This window comes from Scyliorhinus canicula, chromosome 25, assembly GCF_902713615.1.
Source record: "Scyliorhinus canicula chromosome 25, sScyCan1.1, whole genome shotgun sequence".
In the NCBI taxonomy this organism is placed as follows: domain Eukaryota; kingdom Metazoa; phylum Chordata; class Chondrichthyes; order Carcharhiniformes; family Scyliorhinidae; genus Scyliorhinus; species Scyliorhinus canicula.
In genome coordinates this window covers 14,758,424-14,779,761 of record NC_052170.1, presented here as the reverse complement: position 1 = coordinate 14,779,761, position 21,338 = coordinate 14,758,424, and the positions used below count along the sequence as shown (strand labels likewise).

Genomic DNA, 21,338 nt, shown 5'->3' with positions numbered 1-21,338 from the left:
AAACCCACACAGACACGGGGAGAAAGTGCAAACTCCACACAGACAGTGACCCAAGGCCGAAATCGAACCCAGGTCCCTGGCACTGTAAGGCAGCAGTGCTAACCATTGTGCCACCGTGCCTCCCCGCAGTGAATTAAGTCATCTCGAAGTCTTGTGGCGCAGTGGATAGCGAATCTCCTCCAAGCCAGAAGTGCTGGGCTTAAATCCCACCATAGGACTCGATGATCATAGGAGGCGTGTTCATTAGGGCAGCACGGTAGCATTGTGTTTAGCACAATTGCTTCACAGCTCCAGGGTCCCAGGTTCGATTCCCGGCTTGGGTCACTGTCTGTGCGGAGTCTGCACGTCCTCCCCGTGTGTGCGTGGGTTTCCTCCGGGTGCTCCGGTTTCCTCCCACAGTCCAAACATGTTCAGGTTAGGTGGATTGGCCGTGTTAAATTGCCCTTAGTGATCAAAATTGCCCTGAGTGTTGGGTGGGGTTACTGGGTAATGGGGATAGGGTGGAGGTGTTGACCTTGGGTAGGGTGCTCTTTCCAAGAGCCGGTGCAGACTCGATGGGCCGGATGGCCTCCTTCTGCACTGTAAATTCTATGATAAAATCTATGATTATGTGGCCAAGCGCATCGATTTGCAACTCAAAAGGGAAAAAGTCCACCTATGGCAAGGAATAAGACTGGGAGAGGTTCCTGGTCAACCAGGACCATCAAGTAGCTGCAGTGTTACGCCACCCCCCCTAGTTAAAATACTCCACGCATGGGCTCCATGGCCAGTTCACATTGAGGGACTGGTAGTGAGAGAAATATTGAGTTTAACTATAAAATATTGGGGGTGATTTTCTGGGGCTGTTGCTCTAGCCGGCTGATAGAAACCAACTTTTCTTATAGATAATAAAAGTTTAAGGGAGGAAATGATTTAGTGACATTATACTATTAAAAATCATATATTAGCCATGACAGCAGAAAATGCTGAGAGCATGGGAAAAGATCTGATAGGAAAGTCAGTATTCAAACTGACTACCCACGTTACAGAATAGACTCATTGTTATCATTACTGGGAAAACATCGCAGTTTTTGAAAACATGGTGGGAAACAGGTGGTTCGATCACACCATATTATAGAAACATAGAGAAGTTTCCCCATGCCACATTATCTCTTAAAACTTGATAGACATTTTGATCAATTAGATGAATTATAATTATTTTCGCCCAATCACAGCCAGAAAGGGGGCAGAACCTAAAAAGATTATGATTTCCTTATGAGACAGGGAGAGAACCTTTTTATGCTCTCTCCAAAAATTATCTTTCCGCTCTCATCTCTCTCTGAATTCATCTTTAACCTAACCTTTGAACCCTAGTCCTACTTTCCTTCGCAAACAGTTATTTCCTTTTGTTTCATTTTTGTATTGTGCATTTTGATCTGAAGAAATTTCCACGAACTGAATTGTATTTTGAATTCAACTCATTCACCTGTATTGGCGTTGGACAAACACCTTTCTAGATTCTGTATTCGCATAGAATTTGACTTGATCAGTAGACTTTGAAACTGACATAAATAAAGCTGTACTTGACTTCACCCAAGCAGTTCAGTCTCGAGTTCTGTAAGATTGATTATATAGTGCGTTGATGCGTAAATATATGAACAAAGTACAGATCCATCACTGGGATTCCCGCTGGCCTGTTGAATCGGGCGTGAGGCCCAAAATGGGATTCTCGCTGGGAATCAAACCCGTTGCGAGATCAGGTGCTCGCCCCCAGAAACGGCGAGAAATTGAAAAGACCTCATTAGCGTTGTTAGGACTGTTCCCGTTGAGCCCATTAATTCCTCCCTCTTTCATTTTGCCCCTTTTCATATTTGATCCATGGACCTTTAATGGAGATATGCCTTTAAGTTGATCGGCGAAATAAGGAACACACAGTGTCAAAATAGTACACTGCGTTATAAAGTTTTGTATTTTGGACGGAGGAACCCAGACTTTATGGCACCCAAGAGATTGGAGAGGTTCATTTTGATTGGGTGGCTGATGGCCAAAGGATTGACCAGGATCAGCAATTGGCTCCGGTCAGGTGGGGTGTTTCGGAGAGAACCCAGGAGAAGCCACCAGACCCTGAAGGACCCTACTGTCTGAAGGCAGAAGCTTTAGACCCTGAAGGAAGAATCTCTCTCTCTCTGTCTCTCTTTTACTGGCTGCCTGATATTACAAGCTCAAAGAAAAGATAACATCCATCTGAAATCCGAGAGTGAAGAAGAAATTCACTGGAAGACGTCCGTCTGAAAAAATGACTCTTTCTTTTACTTTCAACATTCATTTATAGCCCTTTGCGTTTGTTTGCCTGTGTGTGTAGAGGGTGGGATGAGTTAAATGTGGGGGGGGGGGGTTACTAGAGATTAGATAGTAGTTAACCAGTTATATTTGTTGCCTAATTGATTATAATTAATGTTAACAATAAAAAGTTAATTGTGTTTAAATTTACAAACCTGGTGACTGTACTTATTGGGTAGCCGAAGACCTCGGATATTTTGAAATAGAAATTCATTTCAACCGTGTTGCGACTCAGGGTCAAGTGGGGCTGGTAGTGACCGCACACTGTCCCAAGGTGTCGTAACAGCATCCATTTCAATCTCATTAGCAAGATTGTTGTTGCTAACCACAGTGTTTTTTAAAAAAGAGGCTCTTTCTTTGCTTTGAAGTGCTTGCTGGAAAGAACAGGTGTTGTTTCTGCCCGCAATTTTTTCATCAAGGCCTTTTCGTTGTTCAGAATTCCTACCTCGAAAGTCCAGGTGTTCTGTCTGAGTGCATGCCCCCCAGAAACCTGGCAGTTCCAGCTTGCCGGGGGCAGCACTCAGACAGAGCACCTGGTCTTTCTAGGAAGCACTTCAGAACAAAGGAACAGCTGCTTTCAAAGAACTGCGGTTACAATCAACACCTGCTCAAAAGAGGAAGATCTTCAGAATTAATGAACTGTGAAGAGCTATAAAAACAAACAAAGCTTATCCACCCTTTGCAATAATATAATATTATATTCAAGAAAGTCCAGAACACCTGGACTTTCAAGGTAGGAATTCTGAACAACGAAAGGCCTTGATGAAAAAAAAGAGGCTTGTAAAAGGTAATGAACCATGAAATTGAATGTAAATAATGTAGTTCAAAGCTTTTAGGCTTTTATTTGGCGTTTGGCGCTGCCCAGAGGCTTGAAAAAGTTAAAGGTGAATGAAATTGAATGTGAAAAAAACACTTCAAAGGTATCCAACACATCTGATACATCTTTTATCTTGGCATACTGAAGAGTTTAAAGGTTTTCTTTCTTTTTTAAATTTAGAGTACCCAATTATAATTTTTTCCAATTAAGGGGCAGCTTAGCATGGTCAATCCATTGAAGCTGCACATCCTTGGGTTGTGGGGATGAAACCCACACAGACATGGGGAGAATGTGCAAACTCCACACGATCAGTGACCGAGGGCCGGGATTCGAACCCGGGTCCTCAGCGCAGTGCGCAGTAGCGCTAACCACTGTGCCACATGCCATCGAGTTTAAAGGTTTTCAAGGCTACATATGGAAGGCGTAACACATTATCCCAATCCCGGGAATGACCCCCGACCTGAGCCGCTCCAGTTCCTACCAAGCCTCCCTGATCCCCACCCCCCTGAAGGTCCCTCCCCGGCACCCCAGAGGTAAGTGTAGAGAGGGTACTCACCCCCTCACGCCCTTGACCCCCTCGGAGACCACGGCGCCAGATTGGCACTGCCAAGAGGTGGGTACAGGAGGGGTGGGGATCGTGGAAGACATGAGGGGCCTGAACTAGGGCCTCTGGAGGTGGGGTATTTGGTGAGCCCATTACTGGGTGCTGCTCACTTCGGTGGGGGGAGGGGGGTGCCTTGCCAGCGATTTGGGGGTGGGTGGGTGGTGTTGTAGGGTTATTCTGATATCAGGGCACCATTTAAAACATCACCCCGATCTCTGAGGATCCGGCCGTGCCAGTTTCTGTGGGTCCCAGAGCATGAATCTCCTTCCTGGCTCCAAATACATTTCTAAGAATGGGTGGATAACGCCCTGGATCGCGCCGATCCACACGGCGGGAATTGCACCTTGTCCCCTCCGGATGACAATCCTGATTCTTTTGCTGTCAGTCTGGTCTCAATAAAATTTGAGACGGATTTTCAGGTATCAATTATTTATTTTTAAACAACTTTGAGGGCTGACCTGCTCTATAGAGATTCAGAACACATACAGTCTCCTGAAGCTCCCAGGACCGAGTGAGGTCGAAGTCAAAGAGATCTCTGCACATATCATTCAAATGGCATCAAGTTTCACATACAAGATTCCCATAGGTCATTCGATACACCTCCTGACCTGGCCATATATCCTGATTGGCTCACTTTGCATTCCTCAACCCTGGGCCTTTTGTTACCCAGCATCCTTTTCTCCATCCTCTGCACGAGGCTCCCCTCCCCCCTTTCTGGCCATGCTTTGCTCAATTTCTTTGTTCTTTGTCTGTGAGCTCACTACCATCAGACCGGCTCTATCCTCTACATTATTCTAACTAATTATCCTATTTTATATCAGATTCCTCACGGAGACCTCACGTTTTGGGGAGAATCGGGCCCGTTATCTTCCATTTATTTTTCCTAGTGTTGCTCGAACCCCTCCCCATATTGGATGGCATGACCTGTGCCAGGCATTGCAACAGGGTTGGGTGGCGCAATGCCCAGCAGTCAGTGCCAGTTGCAGCGTTCGACGTTTCCATTGATTCTACTAAAGTCCAGCGATGCGGAATCTGGGGTCAATATTGACATTTGAGACAAACGTCCCCGGTCGTCTTTGAAGTGGTGCCCTTGTGATCCGTTACACACGCTGGAGAGGGCTAGACGGGGCATTGGTCTAACATCTCCTCTGAAGACCAGAGCCTCTGACAGTGCGGCACCCTCTTAGTGCTGCACAGGTGGCATCGGTCTAGGTTGAATGCTCAAGTCCATGAAGCCGGATTTGAACCTCCCGCCTTCCGTACTCCGAGCCAGGAGGGTGGGTCCCACTGAGTTTCCCCGGGCGAACAGAGCGCCGCGCCGTTCATGGGAGGCGAAGGTGTTCACCTCCCTCTTTGACCCGGGTTAGAGCCAAGATTTACCTCGATCTCAACTGGCGCCATTAAAATGGCGAAGCTGGTCAGATGGTCACATTGGCACATTACATGGGTTTGATTGGTGCCAAACACGGTGCAGCCCTCAGAGGACCAGATACTCTCCACTGCCGTCCTCTTCCAGTAGACGCACTCTACCTTCTGGTTGGAGTTTTTGCCCTACACACAAGAATGAACTCTGTTAAACATCATCAAAAACACCCACCCGTCACAACAAGACTAAAACGTACCCAGTCCAGAAAACATTCAGTCAGTGTACATCACGGGGTTAGATACAGAGTAAAGCTCCCTCTACATTGTCCCCATCAAACACTCCCAGGACAGGTACAGCACGGGGTTAAATACAGAGTAAAGCTCCCTCTACACTGTCCCCATCAAACACTCCCAGGACAGGTACAGCACGGGGTTAGATAGAGAGTAAAGCTCCCTCTACATTGTCCCCATCAAACACTCCCAGGACAGGTACAGCATGGGGCTAGATACAGAGTAAAGCTCCCTCTACATTGTCCCCATCAAACACTCCCAGGACAGGTACAGCACGGGGTTAAATACAGAGTAAAGCTCCCTCTACATTGTCCCCATCAAACACTCCCAGGACAGGTACAGCATGGGGCTAGATACAGAGTAAAGCTCCCTCTACATTGTCCCCATCAAACACTCCCAGGACAGGTACAGCACGGGGTTAAATACAGAGTAAAGCTCCCTCTACATTGTCCCCATCAAACACTCCCAGGACAGGTACAGCATGGGGCTAGATACAGAGTAAAGCTCCCTCTACATTGTCCCCATCAAACACTCCCAGGACAGGTACAGCACGGGGTTAGATACAGAGTAAAGCTCCCTCTACACTGTCCCCATCAAACGCTCCCAGGACAGGTACAGCACGGGGTTAGATACAGAGTAAAGCTCCCTCTACACTGTCCCCATCAAACACTCCCAGAACAGGTTCAGCACGGGGTTAGATACAGAGTAAAGCTCCCTCTACACTGTCCCCATCAAACACTCCCAGAACACTAACAACACGGGGTTAGATACAGAGTAAAATTCCCTCCACACTGTATTAATAATGTGACTTTCCTTTGGTCTCTATTTCTAATAAAATAATGTTGGTTCTACAACAATTGGTGACACAACTGCACTGGAATAACTCCTCTTGTGACCATGCAGTGACCTCCCCAGCTGCCCGTTCTGGCGAGTGTCCATTTCCTGCTTCAGACAGCCTTGTTCCTGTTCTGAATGACTGTTAATTGAGAGGCAATGACCTGACCTAACATGTTACTCCGACTCCCGCTCCATTCATATCGGCAAATCGCAACTGTCTGGAATTGAATTGGGGCCTCCAAACCTCGCCTAACTTCCCATTCTTTACTGAAACAAAAGGAAAATATCGCAGATCGTGGAAATTGACCGAAGAAAACGGAAAGTTCTGGAAACACTCAGGCAGCACCTGTGGCGGGAGAACCGGGGTTAACGATTCCGAACTCTCTTCGGAACGATCATGTCCTCAGCATCCATTTAATGCATGGCCAATGTACAATGACTGGGTGCCGGCGGAGAACATCAATTTTGATTGATCCTTTCCCTCTTTCTCTTCATTACCCCTTCCTGTCTCTGTCATCTCCTCCGACGTCACCACCCTCCGAGATTTCTGAACTCCTCTAATTCTGCCTCCTTGAGCACTCCCAATTTAAAAAAAAAAAATTTGAGAGGACCCCAATTATTTGTTTTCCGATTAATCCACCTCCCCTGCACATCTTTGGGTTATGGGGGTGGGGGTGAGACCAGTCATGGCGAGAATGTGCAAACTCCACACGGACGGTGACCCGGGGCCGGGATCGAACCCGGGTCCTTAGCGACGTGAGGCGGCAGTGCTAACCACCGCCTTGGACCCGAGTTCTGGAACGTCCAACCCACATGAAAACGCACCTCTTGGAACTTTTCGTGTCAACTGACCTAATTTCTCCTTGCGTGTCGCGGTGCGATACTTGTTTTAGTACGCACCTGCGAAGCCACTTGGGACTTCTCGTTATTCCGGGCGCTATATCGATGTCAGTTGTTCTGGGTTCTCGAAGTGCACGAAATGTCAATTCTAGTACTCAACCTCCCCGGCTAACCCAGACTAGGGATCAAGCCCGTAGCTTTCCGGGTCGGGTTTTTATTCTTTCACGGGATGTGGCCGTCGCTGGCTGGGCCAGCATTCCTGGCCCACCCCTAATTGCCCTTGGGAACGTGGTGGTAATTCAACTTCTTTGGACCCTGGCAGTCCCCGTGGAGTCGGGGGGTCCCAGGATTTTGGAATCCACAGATTCCCAACAATGCAGAAGGAGGCCATTCAGCCCATCGAGTCTGCACCGACCTTCTGAAAGGGTACCTAGATCCACTCCTCCCGCTCTAATCCCCGTAACCCCATCTAACCTGAGGACACTGAAGGTCCAATCCACCGAACCTGCAGATCTTTGCATAAAAGCAAATTACTGCGGATGCTGGAATCTGAAACCAAAGGGAAAATGCTGGAAAATCTCAGCAGGTCTGGCAGCACCTGGAGGGAGAGAAAAGAGCTAACGTTTCGAGTCCGATGACTCTTTGTCAAAGCTAACAGACAGAGAGAGTGGGAAATGTTTATACCGCGGAGTGAGAATGAAAGATGAGTCATAGCCACAGAAACCCAGGCAAACGGGGTGTTAATGGCCACAGAAACCAAGGGAAGAGAGTGCTAATGGCAGTCCCCAGAGAGAACAAAAGGTGTGAAAGGCCAAACAGCAGGGAAACTAACATCAGAGGATGAACTGTAGATGTGGGGGGAGGGGAAGGGGGAAGCAAAGAGGAGAAAGGTGAAGGAAAGGTGGGTGGAGGGGGGGGTGGGGGAATTAAATATATATTAAGAAAGAAAGAAAGGGTAAAAGGCAGTTAAAATGAAATGGGATGAAAACAAATGGGTCGAGGTGGGGCTGATCATCTGAAGTTGTTGAATTCGATGTTGAGGCCGGAAGGCTGTAACGTGCCTAACCGGAAGATGAGATGTTGTTCCTCCAGTTTGCGTTGAGCTTCACTGGAACATTGCAGCAGGCCAAGAACAGACATGTGAGCATGGGAGCAGGGTCTTTTGTTAAAATGGCAAGCAACGGGAAGGTCAGGGTCCTGAATGCTCACTCCTTCGCCTCCGTTGCATTTGTTCCCATGATGCCATTTTCCAAAATGGTGCTTTGAAAATGTGTTTCTTCTTCCTCAACCGTGATTTTCCACCTACAGTTGTGGACAGGGTCCTCAACACTGTGTGGTTCATCTCCCGTGCCACTACCCTCGCCCCCTCCACGTCCTCCCAGAACAAGGATAGAGTCTCCCTCGTTCTCACATTTCATCCCACCAGCGTCCGTATACAAAGCATAATCCTCCGCCATTCGAAACGTTAGCTCTTTTCTCTCCCTACAGATGCTGCCAGACTTGCTGAGACTTTCCAGCATTTTCTCTTTCGCTTCATATCTTTGGACTGCGGGAGGAAACCGGAGCACCCGGAGGAAACCCACGCAGACACGGGAGAAATTACAAACTCCTCACAGACAGTCACCCGAGGCCGGAATCGAACCCAGGTCCCTGGCGCTGTGAGGCAGCAGTGCTAACTGTGCCACCGTGCCGCCCATTTTGATCCGGTGACAGTGAAGGAATAAGTTAGGACTTGGAGGGAATCTTGCCGGCCTCTTCCCAATTCTTGTTCCGGGATAGGATTTTTTACGTTCTCACATCAGCGTTTTAGCTCATTATTCCAGGTGTTGACTGCCATTTCCAAGTTAAAAAAGCAAATAAAGTTGTGTGGTGTTCTTTGTGGTTTAGATCCAAGGATGGTTGGCGTAGTGTTCACAAAGACCACAACTAACTTTTATATTAAACAAAGCTAATGATTTACTTACACTACTTAATTGAATTTGACTCTTACTTCTATATAATAAACAATTGACAATACAATCTACACTCATGCATCACGAATTTCTACATTAATACAATAACTATGATCTGCTCTCACTCACACTATCTTTCCTACAGTCTGCCTTCGAGCCTTCTCCTCAACTCTCTCCCAGAAGTCTCAGCATCAATGCTTTATATAGGTCTGTATCTAGCTCCCTCAAGTGGTTGATTCGGACGTAACATTAATCCTTACGGTTCTGTACATTTCTCATAATGGCGCAGATTGGAAAAGTCCAGAGTCTTATTTACAAACCTGGTTGAGTTTCAGTGTAAAATTGACCACTTCCGACAGTTCATCGCTGGCTGCTCTGTTGCTGATTGTGGCTGTTATCACCTTGGAGTTTAACGGGACAGTGTGCGTGGCCTTTTGGGCTCCCCCACTGCTTTCTCCACGTATCTCGCTGTTCAAAATGGATTCCATGTTGCTGAATACGAGCAAGGAGACGGCAGCAAAGTCTGGTGGAGCGTAAGGGTTCTGACATTAGTGAACATGAAGAAATCGGCAGCAGAAGTGGATCTGGCTCCACGGCCAAGTCTACAGCGCACTGGCCCGTATCTGCAGATAGTCAGAGGCTGGACGTTCTCCAAAGATGTGGGACCTCCTTGGAGTGTCTCAATGCACTGACTCTGTGGGAATGGCCCAGGAGGTTTGGATTTCTGATGGGCAATTGCCCTGCTCCCTGGGACCCTCTCAGAAGCCATCGACAGATTCTGAATTACTTAAAAAAAAATATTTGTATTCTCCACCTGGAGAATCACCCATAGTCACCATTAACATATACAGTCCTTCCCCCCCCCCCCCCCAAAACCTCCCAACGCCCTCCCCACCCTAATGTTCGATGTTATCCAATTCTTGAAAGTGCTTAATGAATAACGCCCATGAATTGTAGAACCCCTCCCTCCTTCCCCTCAGTTCAAACTTAACCTTCTCAAGAGTCAAGAATTCCAGCAGGTCCCCCCGCCACGCCAGGGCACAGGGTGGAGAGGTTGCTCTCCATCCCAACAGGATCCGCCTTCGGGCGATCAACGAGGCGAAGGCTACAACATCCGCCTCCGCGCCCGTTTCCAACCCCGGCTGGTCCGACACCCCGAATATGGCCTCCCGAGGGCCCGGGTGCAGTTTCACGTGCACCACTTTAGAGATTACCCTGAAAACCTCCTTCCAGTAATCCTCCAGCTTTGGACAGGACCAAAACATATGAACGTGATTAGCGGGGGCCCCCCCGCAACGTTCACACACATCCTTTACCCACTCAAAGAGCCGGCTCCTCCTCGCCTTCGTGAGGTGTGCTCTATACACCATCTTCAGCTGTATCAGCCCCAACCTTACGCACGAGGTGGAGGCGTTCACTCTCCGGGGCACCTCACACCAGAACCCCTCCTCCATACCCTCTCCCAACTCTTCCTCCCATTTTGCTTTGATCCCTTCCAGAGGTGCCTTCTCCTCTTCCAAAATAGCCCCGTAAACCTCCGACACTACCCCCTTCTCCAGTCCCCCGTCGTCAGCACCTCCTCCAGCAATGTGGAGGCCGGCTCCACCGGGAAGCTCTGTATCTCCTTCCTGGCAAAATCCCGAACCTGCATGTATCTAAACATTTCCCCCTGCTCCAGCCCATACTTCGCTTCCAGCTCCTTCAATCCTGCAAACCGACCCCCAAGAAACGAATCGTTTAGGGTCTTAATCCCCGTCTCCTCCCAATTCCCAAAATTTCCGTCCCACGTCCCTGGCTCAAATTTGTGGTTCTCCAGAATCGACATTTCCCCTGAAGGTTCTGAATTACTTACCTGGATTTCCATTCTAATTCTCTTCCCGCACCCAATACAGACCTTTGTTTCCATAGCTACTAACGCCTGGAAAAGGCCGCTAGTCTGTCGCTGGAGGCTTGAGGGGTGTCACTCTACTTCCAGCATAAATGTCCAGTAGCCTCTCCTGCTCTTACCGCCAGCCATTGGTGTGTTGGGAAGGATTTTGCAGGTTGACACACTCAACCTGTTTGGCCGCGTTATGAGTGCACCTTCCTTGGCCGTCAAGGGGTAGGACTGAAACCCGGGGCTTCTGACTCAGAGGAAGGGGGGCGCTAACCCACTGCCCCACAAGACTTCCACTTCCCTCAATAGTTACCCAGGAAATGAAATGAAAATCGCTTATTGTCACGAGTAGGCTTCAATGAAGTTACTGTGAAAATCCCCTAGTCGCCACATTCCGGCGCCTGTCCGGGGAGGCTGGTACGGGAATCGAACCGTGCTGCTGGCCTGCTTTAAAAGCCAGCGGTTTAGCCTGGTGAGCTAAACCAGGTTCAACAGGAAAGACACATGGATAAATATACACTGACCCTTCTCCGCCCCCGACTACCTGGCCCCCACCGACCGAACCTGATCTGACCTCACCACCCTTCCCAACCACCACCCTACCCCCTTACATACTTATGTCACCCGTGTTCCCACACTCATTCACTGTCAAACGGGAAAGATGCTTCAGAATCCCAAAGCTTTGCATTTTGTAAACAAACTATTACCTGGATTGTTCAGAAAACAGTCATATTCAATTGTGTTGTTTTGTGTTTGTTGGATCTTTCCGTTTAAAGTGGTAAAACTATAAATGCCTCACGGGTGGCATGTAGCACTGGGACTACAGCGCTGAGGACCTGGGTTCGAATCCCTGCCCTGGGTCACTGTCCGTGTGGAGTTTGTACATTCTCCCCTTTTGCGTGGGTTTCACCCCCACAACCCAAAGATGTGCAGGCTAGGTGGATTGGCCACGCTAAATTGCCCCTTAATTGGAGAATTAATAATTGGGTACTCTAAAAAATTTATAACAAATAAATAAATTATAAATGCCTGAATAAAATATTTTCTAAAAAAAAAAGAAAACAGACATATTGTTGAAGCTTTTCGTCTTGCACTTATCGGGACACACCGCAAGGATCCCAGATTGTAACGGGGATGCCAAGTTATACTGCAATTTGGACTCCTTGCGATGTGGCCTGATGAGTGCAAGATGGAAAACTTCGACAACACGTTTCTTTTTTTCACGCCAATTCTCTACCTCCGTCCGACCAAACGACTAATTTAATTGCCAGAATGCGGCAGCTGGTGCCACGAAAAGGGGGGTTGGCGTCCGCGGGGCTTCCCTCTGCCGATGCCACCGGGTTTCCCTGCATTGAGTTCTGTGGGATCCTCCGCCGGAATGATTGAGCAGAAACATCGGAGGACGCTAGGTGGGCGCTTTTTTCTTTTCTCATTGCCTGGCCAGGGTTCATAAGGATACGGGGAGTCCACACCCAGTAAAATAAAGAACTTAGAATTATTTACTATAATGCTATATATGGTGGATCCCGACCGAGTTGCTTCTCTGGTGGGTGTCTTACTTTTATATAAAGGTTAATAGAGTTCGCCCTCCTCCTCAGCGGTGAGTTTGTGCTCCGCGAGGACCACGGGGAAGATAATTCACACCCCGTAAGTCCAGGTTTGGAAATAGGGGTCGCGACCCTTCCCGGAAGGTTCGGAACGTCGCCGAGTGTTTCAAAACATAAAAATCCTTAAGAGTCATAGAAAATAAAATTTGCCCCGATTATTACCAAACTGCTGCCCAGCCAACTGTGCCCCCAAGGAAAGAATAGGATACACAATACAGGAACAGGCCTTTTGGTCCATACCTCCACCTCGCTCGAACCTGACCTCGCCTATTCTCCTCTTTTTTTCTATTCGATCACTGGACGGCTGGGCCAGCATTTGTTGCCCATCCCTGAGGCCATTTCAGAATCGACCGCATTGCTGTGGGTCTGGAGTCACATGTAGGCCAGACCAGGGTAAGGACGGCAGATTTCCTTCCCTAAAGGACATTAGTGAACCAGATGGGTTTTTAACCACAATCGACAATAGCTTATGGTCGTCGTTAGACTTTTAATTCCAGGTTACGATTCAAATTCCAGCATCTGCCCTTGTGGGCTTCGAACCCATGTCCCCAGGCCCTGGATTACTAGTCCAGTGATAATACCACTACGCCACTGCATTCATCTGACCATCGAGTCATCTCGTTGCACCATCTTAACTATCTACTCCAGGGGTGGGCAAACTTTTCCGTGCAAGGGCCACATTCAGAAATTCACAATTTTAAAGGGCCGCATAAGTAAAATAATTAATATTTTAAATAGCCAAAATAAAAGGTCTTTAAAGAAAAAAAAGCACATTTATTTGAAAAACAAAGTAACTCAGTAAGTAACAGAACAATGTCAATGAGAATGATGCATCTGACTGCAGTCATTTACCAGTTTGTTGAAATCAGGTGTCAAGTTGCTTGTGCTGATCCTTAACACTGACAGAAGCACAGCCTAGCCGAGTCAACGATAAAAACGCGCGTAGTGGGGTGGATGAGTGGGGCTGCCTTATTGGTCGGTTTAGTTGGGTGTGCGACCAATAGGAGTCCAGGTTACAAACAATAATAAGGCTTATTGTTTGTAACCTGGACTCCTATTGGTCGCACACCCAACTAAACCGACCAATGAGACAGCCCCACTCATCCACCCCACTACGCGCGTTTTTATGCGGCCCGTCAATGAGGTGCCCGGAATCATAACCGGCATTTTTGAAAAGCCGCCGGGGAAAAGCCGCTGAAGTAAATGCGCTTATTCAATAATTTTATTCAATAAGCGCATTTACTTCAGCGGCTTTTCCCCGGCGGCTTTTCAAAAATGCCGGTTATGATTCCGGGCACCTCATTGACGGGCTACATAAAAACCTTTGTCGGGCCGTAGTTTGCCCACCCCTGATCTACTTCCTCCTTTGTCTTATTTCTCCTTCAATTAATCTAGACTGCGCGCTTCAACCACTTCCTGTGGTAGCGGGTTCTGCCTTCTCATCACTCTCTGGGTAAAGAGGTTTCTTCCGAATTTCCCAACCGCATTTCATGGCGACATCTAATACCGCTGGGTCCACTTCGGCAGTTCCCCATTCGGGGAAACATTCTCCCTCGGCCAAAACCTTTCATCGATTTGATGTCCTCTGCGAAGTCACCTTTCACAGCCTTGTTTTCTCAAGCGACAATTTTCTAGTTACTCTTTTCTCGACACTCGACTCATTCCTGGTCTCACCCTTTGTGTGCGACTTCTCTGCCTTCCCTTCACTGCCTCTTCATCCTTTAGAGGATATAACGAGTCGAGCTGCACGTAATACAGAAGGCTCGGTACACGTTTAGTGTAACTTCCCCAATTTTCTTCTGCCCAAAACCTGTCTGCACCCTTTCACCTGACCTCAATGATCAGAATAGCTCCCTGTGTGGTCTACCCGAGGCTCAATGCTGGTTTAGCATAACTTATTAAATTCACAACTCTAACCCTCTAGAAATTAACCCTCATGCTTCAGTCGCTCTTTTTTTTTAACAGCCTCGTTACCCGTAGAATTGCAACTGTGTAGAAGGAGGCCATTCGGCCCATCGCATCTGTACTGACTGTCTGAAAGTGCACCCTACCCCAGGCCCACTCTCCCGCCGCCTATCCCTGTAACCCCACCTAACCCGGACATTTTAGGACACAAAGGGGCAATTTAGCATGGGTAATCCACCTAACCTGCACATCTTTGGACTGTGGGAGGAAACCGGAGCACCCGGAGGAAACCCACCCAGACACGGGGAGACGGTGCAGACTCCGCACAGACAGTCACCCGAGGTCGGAATTAAACCCGGGTCCCTGGAGCTGTGAGGCAGCAGTGCTAACCACTGTGCCACCGTGTCGCCGCAGGGTGAATGGTAGACGTGAACTCTGAGATCCCTTTGTTACTTTTCCTAACCTTCCTTGAACTTTCCAAGTAATAGGAGCTGGTTTAGCTCACTGGTCTAAATAGTTGGCTTTTAAAGCAGACCAAGGCAGGCCAGCAGCACGGTTCAATTCCCGTACCAGCCTCCCCGAACAGGCGCCGGAATGTGGCGACTAGGGGCTTTTCACAGTAACTTCATTTGAAGCCGACTTGTGACAATAAGCGATCTTCATTTCATTTCATAAGTCTATTCTTCCTATCAAAATGTACCGCCTTACATTTATGAGTGTTGAATAGCGGAGGGGGTGGTGGTTTAGTATAGTGGTATTGTCGTTAGACTGATAATCCAGAGACCACCCCCCCAGGACTGGGGTGCACAATCCCAATTCCAGGATGGTGAGATCTGAATTCAATAAAAATATGGAATTCATAGACTCCCAAGTGTACAAGGAGGCCATTTGGTTGTCGAGTCTGTACTGAGTCTGAAACAGCATTGGCCAAGATCAATTGCCCCTTGGTGTCCAAAGATGTGCAGGTTACATTACGGGGATAGGATGGGCGAGTGGGCTTGGGAAGGGTGCTCTTTCCAAGGGTCGGTGCAGACTCGATGGGCTGAATGGCCTCCTTCTGCACTGTCGGGATTCTATGGGAGTCGGGCAGAGGGGCGGAGAGGTGTGTGGACCAACATGCGCCGCCAACATGAACTTAAGCCGCCTTTATGAAGAAATGGGAAGCATTTCTAAACATGGAAGGGCTGCAAAATACAAGCTGGGTTCGAGAAAGGGAAAGAATGTTACCCGAGTGGTTCACCCCAGTCACTGTTCTCCAGTTTATCTCCATTGTGTTGTTCCACACCTGCATCACCACCAAGCCGTCCGTGCTCTCATTCTGCCCTCCGGACACCTGGATCTTGAGAGCTGAGAGAAAAAAGTAAGATCCCGTGAAGTAAGCGGATTGTCCTGCCTCTCTCTCACAAGTTTACCTGTCCCGATTGATGGGGGGGTGGGGGGGGGGATTTTCCGGCCCAGGATTCAGCGGGCGGGATGGCGGGCGGGGGTGGCTGAGAATCAAGGAATCCCAAGACGGCTTTTACAAAGGCGGGATTTCCTCGCTCAATCACCCCGCCTCCCTCGCCAGTGGCATAACCCGGTCCCCCCCCCCCCCCTCCATACTATGAAAGGAACCCCATTCAAATTCATTTACATATAATTAGCGGGCTACTCGCTAGAAAACCCCCCTCCCCACCATATGGAAGGGGGGGGGGGGTCGCACGCAGGGGTATGGGGGAGGGGCTCATGCCCGTGCAGTATCCCGGGGCACTGTCCCCCGGCACTGCTCAGCCACTCCCCCCATGACATTTCCCCTTTGCACTGCCAGGGGTCACTTCCAGGGGGGGTGGGGGGGAGGGCCTCATGTCGAATCCGCCCCCTCAGCATGACGATGCGGTACCCGCCTCCAGGCGTTCTGTTTTGGCAATGTGTCAGAAAATGTAGCGGGAAGAGCCGGCAATCCTGCCGACGGGCGGGGCACCACCTTGCCCGGCCTGACATGACCAATTGTCAAAAGGAAGAGAAAATTCCTCTCATTGACTCTGTGGCCTTCTCTAGTTTCACCTCTTTCCCAGAAGCTTTCGGGCCTATGTTGACAGGCCTCTGGGTACCGCTCCTCTGAAACGTCCTGATCAGGCTTTCGGAGGTTCCACTTGATCGATTCGTGACTCTGCCATTTGGCTCTGATCGCCTGGGGTTCACCTTATTTCCGCCGGGTCAACCATCAAGGTTACAGTAGGTGGCAAAGTCCCCAGAATTGGGAGGGCACCAATGAACCTCAGAACCCTGTTCCTTAGCGTTACTTCACTGAAGCCAAATAAATATCTGGTTGTTGGACGCGGACGCGACAGAATCATAGAAATTGATGGCCACTCGTCCCATCGTGATTCTGGCTGTAAAAGCTCACATTCCAGCTCTTCGTCCATCGCCCCGTGGGTTACGTCATTGCAAAAGGCTTTTAAACGTAATGAGGGTTTCTGGCTCTTCCAGGCAGTGAGTTTGAAGGCCCATCAGCCTCAGGGTGAAAGGATTATCCTCAACTTCCCTCTGATCCTTAACCAATGAAAGATTGAGTTCAACTTTGATAGTCCCTATGGTCTAAACCTCACCCACACTCATTGGCAATAGCTTAGTAGCAGCACTCCTACCTTCGAATCCGAAGATAGTAAATTCGGGCCTCACTCCAGAGTCTTGGGTACAAAATGCCTGCTGATACATCATCGCCTTCGTGTCGCAAACAGGATTGCCAATGAAGCACATTTTAAAAAAATTCTCTCATGGAATATGGGCATCGCCGGCTAGTCCAGCATTTATTGCCCATCTCTAAATGCCCTTGAGAAAGTGGTGGTAGCCACCATCTTAGAACATAGAACAGTACAGCACAGAACAGGCCCTTCGGCCCTCGATGTTGTGCCGAGCAATGATCACCCTACTCAAACCCACGTATCCACCCTATACCCGTAACCCAACAACCCCCCCTTAACCTTACTTTTTAGGACACTACGGGCAATTTAGCATGGCCAATCCACCTAACCTGCACATCTTTGGACTGTGGGAGGAAACCGGAGCACCCGGAGGAAACCCACGCACACACGGGGAGGACGTGCAGACTCCGCACAGACAGTGACCCAGCCGGGAATCGAACCTGGGACCCTGGAGCTGTGAAGCATTTATGCTAACCACCATGCTACCGTGCTGCCCCTATTCGGTGTAGGTACACCCACCATGCTGCGAGGCAGGGAATTCCAGGATTTTCCAGTGAGGTTCCAAGGCGGGATGCGACGTGGGAAACGCGGCAGCCAATTTGCGCACAGCGATCTCCCAGAAATCAGCAATGAAGATAATTGATTGGATAATCTGTTCTAGACACCAGTCGAGGGACACAGGGTCATAGAATCCCTACAGTGCAGAAGGAGGCCATTCGGCCCATCGTGTCTGCACCAGCCCTGCGAAAGAGAACCCACCCAGGCCCAATCCCCGCCCTATTCGCATAGCCCCGCCTAACCTTTTGGACACTCGGGGACGATTTAGCGTGGCCAAATCCACCTAATCTGCACAGCCATAGAGTGCGGGAGGGAACCGGAGCACCCGGAGGAAACCCACGCAGACACGGGGGCAGGGTGCAAACTCCACACAGCCAGTCGGCCAAGGCCGGAATTGAACCCTGGTCCCCGGCGCCGTGAGGTAGCAGTGCTACCCGCTGCGCCACCGTGTCGCCAGCCTAGCTGTTGGTCAGGATGTCGGGGAGAAACCTTTTTCAAAATAGGGTTGTTGAGAGGGCGGGTGGGTGGGGGTTGGGGGAGAGGTGGGGGGGGGGGCTCGGTTCAACGGCTCTGGGAGACAGCCATTCTGACGCCACGGATCTCCCTTAATACGTCAGCCTGGATCATGTGCTCAAGTCTCTGGAGCGGCAATAATATTGCTATTGACCCAAAGGTGACACATGTGCAAGCGAGAACATTGAGTGTGGCCTATGGGTGTGTTCGATGGTGGAAGCTTGTTCCTGATCAATATTCATACTAATCACTTTCAAAGAACTAGTAACCCTATGGCTCCCACATGCAGCAACCCTCTCAAGGAGAGATGAGGTAACCCAGCACAAATCATGTGAGACCTACAGGACTTCCTCTCGATGATTCAACACCACCAGAAAAGCCACAAGCTTGTATTTGTTCCTCAAAACTAAATGCAGCAAGTTATTTCTAAAGACCACATCAGCCAGTTATTAATTGTTGCGTTTCTTAAAAAAATAACACGCCAAATAATTCTCGGGAAACCCGGGACAATAAGACATGAAATGAACCCCCCCCCCCCCCCCCGCGTTAACCTTAGCCTTGATTAAAAGCGAATTTTACAAACTCCCATCTGTGTCAGCTCGACGCCTGCTGAGCAAGGCCAGCCGGTTAGCGTTTTTACCAATTCTCTTTTACCGAAAGAGGTTTCTGAGATTGTCTGTTCTCCTGGATGAGGCAAAGTCAAAGCAATTGCCATTGCTGTGTTCTCCATGAGATCCAAGATGGCCGCTGCTGTATTTAGTCGCTGAGTCACCTCCATGTTGGCCAACTCTGAACTCCGATTGAGAAGGCCGTTTACAAATTCTGTGACGGCCTAAGGACGGAAAGAAAGCTGGTTTGTGAGTTAATGGATCTGTATTCTTTCCCTCACTTCTTTTAATTTTCTCTCTTCTCTCATTCCTTTTCTTTCTCCATTCTCCCCTGAGCCACTGTAATCCCAGATGACCATAGGCTGCTATCCTCCTTGAGGGGGAGAGCTGACTGGTGATGATTTAACCTGAGGTTCCAAATTAATTCCCTATTCTCTGAGGACCCTATTCCTATTGTTTACCTCCCAGGCAACTTGGTCACGGGATCAGTTCCTGGAAGCAAGGTGTTTTAACAGCCCCCGACATCTCCATGATGTGGGCTGGGGACCGTTTGGCTGCAGCGCTGTTGGGGCACTATCTTTAAAGATGGCTCACCTGTCTGCCTGGAGCTTGTTGCCGGCTGTATGAGGCCGTGGTGTAAGGGGCTCAAGATTCCGTGAGAAAGCTGGTCTGTGCAACTGGAGGGGTTCCACGCCAGTTTTCTGCCTGAGAATGCCACTTTGCCAAATCCTGGTAATTTTCCGGCCATTGCACCCAAACGTGCTCATAGCACAAAGATAGGAAGGAAATCAAGCTGAGAGGAGGACACAAAGAAACCTATTGAAACATACAATATTTTGAGGGTGTTTGATAGGGCAGATGCCAAGAGGATGTATCCCCTTGTGGGGAAATCGAGAACTTAGGGACACAGTTTGAAAGTAAGAGGCCTCTCTATAAGATGTCGGTGAGGAATTTCTTCCTCTTCTACTTGCTTTAGGGGCAGCACGATAGCACAGTGGTTAGCATTGTTGCTTCGCAGCAGCAGGGGCCCAGGTTCGATTCCCGGCTTGGGTCACTGTCTGTGCGGAGTCTGCACGTTCTCCCCGTGTCTGCGTGGGTTTCCTCCGGGAGCTCTGGTTTCCTTCCACAGTCCAAAGATGTGCGGGTTAGGTGGATTGGCCATGATAAATTGCCCTTCGTGTCCAAAGGGGTGGGGTTGCCGGGTTACGGGTATGGGGCAGAAATGTGGTCTTAAGTGGGGTGCTCTTTCCAAGGGCCAGCGCTGGCTCAATGGGCCGAATGGTCTCCATCTGCACTGTAAATGTTCTATGTTCTTTGCCTCTGTTCTAAAAGGGGGTATCGCAAAAGCTCTATACAGTTGTAGCAAGATTTCTCCGCTGCCACACTGCAATAAAATCCACTTGCAATAAAATCCAACCTACTATTTGCCTCCGGAACCATTTCTACAGACAGAAACGGCCACTGATATGATGGAAAAGACTTCTTTGAAAACGCTGACACAATTCTGAGTGCGACCCCAGCCACTTCTGCCTGAGGGGTCAGACAATAGCCTAACCCTGCTTTTCTACCTGTTTAACTGAAGTCAAATAGAATTCCAGTATAAGAGCAGACTGGGGTTTTAAACAGGAAAGGGTGGAGGCCACTCGGCCCCTCGAGCCAACTCTGCCACTCAATCACTTACCCATCCTATCCCCATACCCCTCGATGTCATTGGTCTCCAGAAATCTATCGGTTTCTGTCTTTTTTTTTTCAAATTTCAAGTCCCGATTCTTTTTTTTCCCAATTACGGGGCAATTTAGCATGGCCAATCCACCTACCCTGCTCATCCTCTTGGGTTGTGGGGGGTGAGACCCACGCAGAAACGGAAAGAATGTGCAAACTCACAGTGGTTAGCACTGTTACTACATAGCGACAGGGACTCGGGGTCGATTCCCGGCTTGGGTCACTGTCTGAACGGAGTCTGCACGTTCTCCCCGTGTCTGCGTGGGTTTCCTCCGGGTGCTCCGGTTTCCTCCCACAAGTCCCGAAAGACGTGCGGGTTAGGTGAATTGGACATTCTGAATTATCCCTCTGTGTACCCGAACAGGCGACGAGGATTTTTACAGTAACTTCATTGCAGTGTTAATGTAAGCCTACTTGTGACACTAATAAAGATTATTATTATTAATGCCACACGGACAGGATCCGGGGCCAGTATCGAACCCGGGTCGTCGACGCCGTGAAGCAGCAGTGCTAACCGCTGCGCCACCATGCCACCCTATCGGTTTCTGTCTTGAACATGCTCAATGATTGAGCTTCCGCAGCTCCTCTGGGGAGAAGAATCCCAAAGATTCACCACCCTCTGAGTGGAGACATTCCTCTTTGTCCCAGTTGTGCATGGCCATCCCCTTAGTCTGAGTCTGTGTCCCCTGGTTCTAGACTCACCAGCCGGCGGGGAATCATCCAATCAACAGCTACCCCGTTGCACCAGGTAAGAATTTTGCAAGTTCCAACAAAATCATGCAACCATTCTTCAGAACTCTAGGGAATACAGATTCCCCAACCTCTCCTCATAAAACAATC

At 49.1% G+C, this 21,338-nt stretch overlaps 1 protein-coding gene across 3 annotated transcripts in view; it reads right to left on the bottom strand.

The window, feature by feature from the left end:
- The window catches only part of LOC119957227 (adhesion G protein-coupled receptor E1-like), a 79,133-nt gene that overhangs the window by 22,890 nt on the left and 34,905 nt on the right, over positions 1–21,338 (bottom strand). For all 3 annotated transcript variants that reach the window (XM_038785062.1, XM_038785063.1, XM_038785065.1), the window contains 4 exons: positions 18,823–19,000; positions 15,641–15,760; positions 9,346–9,548; positions 5,121–5,291 (listed from right to left, as the gene is read on the bottom strand). In XM_038785062.1, the coding sequence (XP_038640990.1) occupies positions 5,121–5,291; positions 9,346–9,548; positions 15,641–15,760; positions 18,823–19,000 (672 nt within the window). The remainder of the gene's footprint in view (positions 1–5,120; positions 5,292–9,345; positions 9,549–15,640; positions 15,761–18,822; positions 19,001–21,338) is intronic.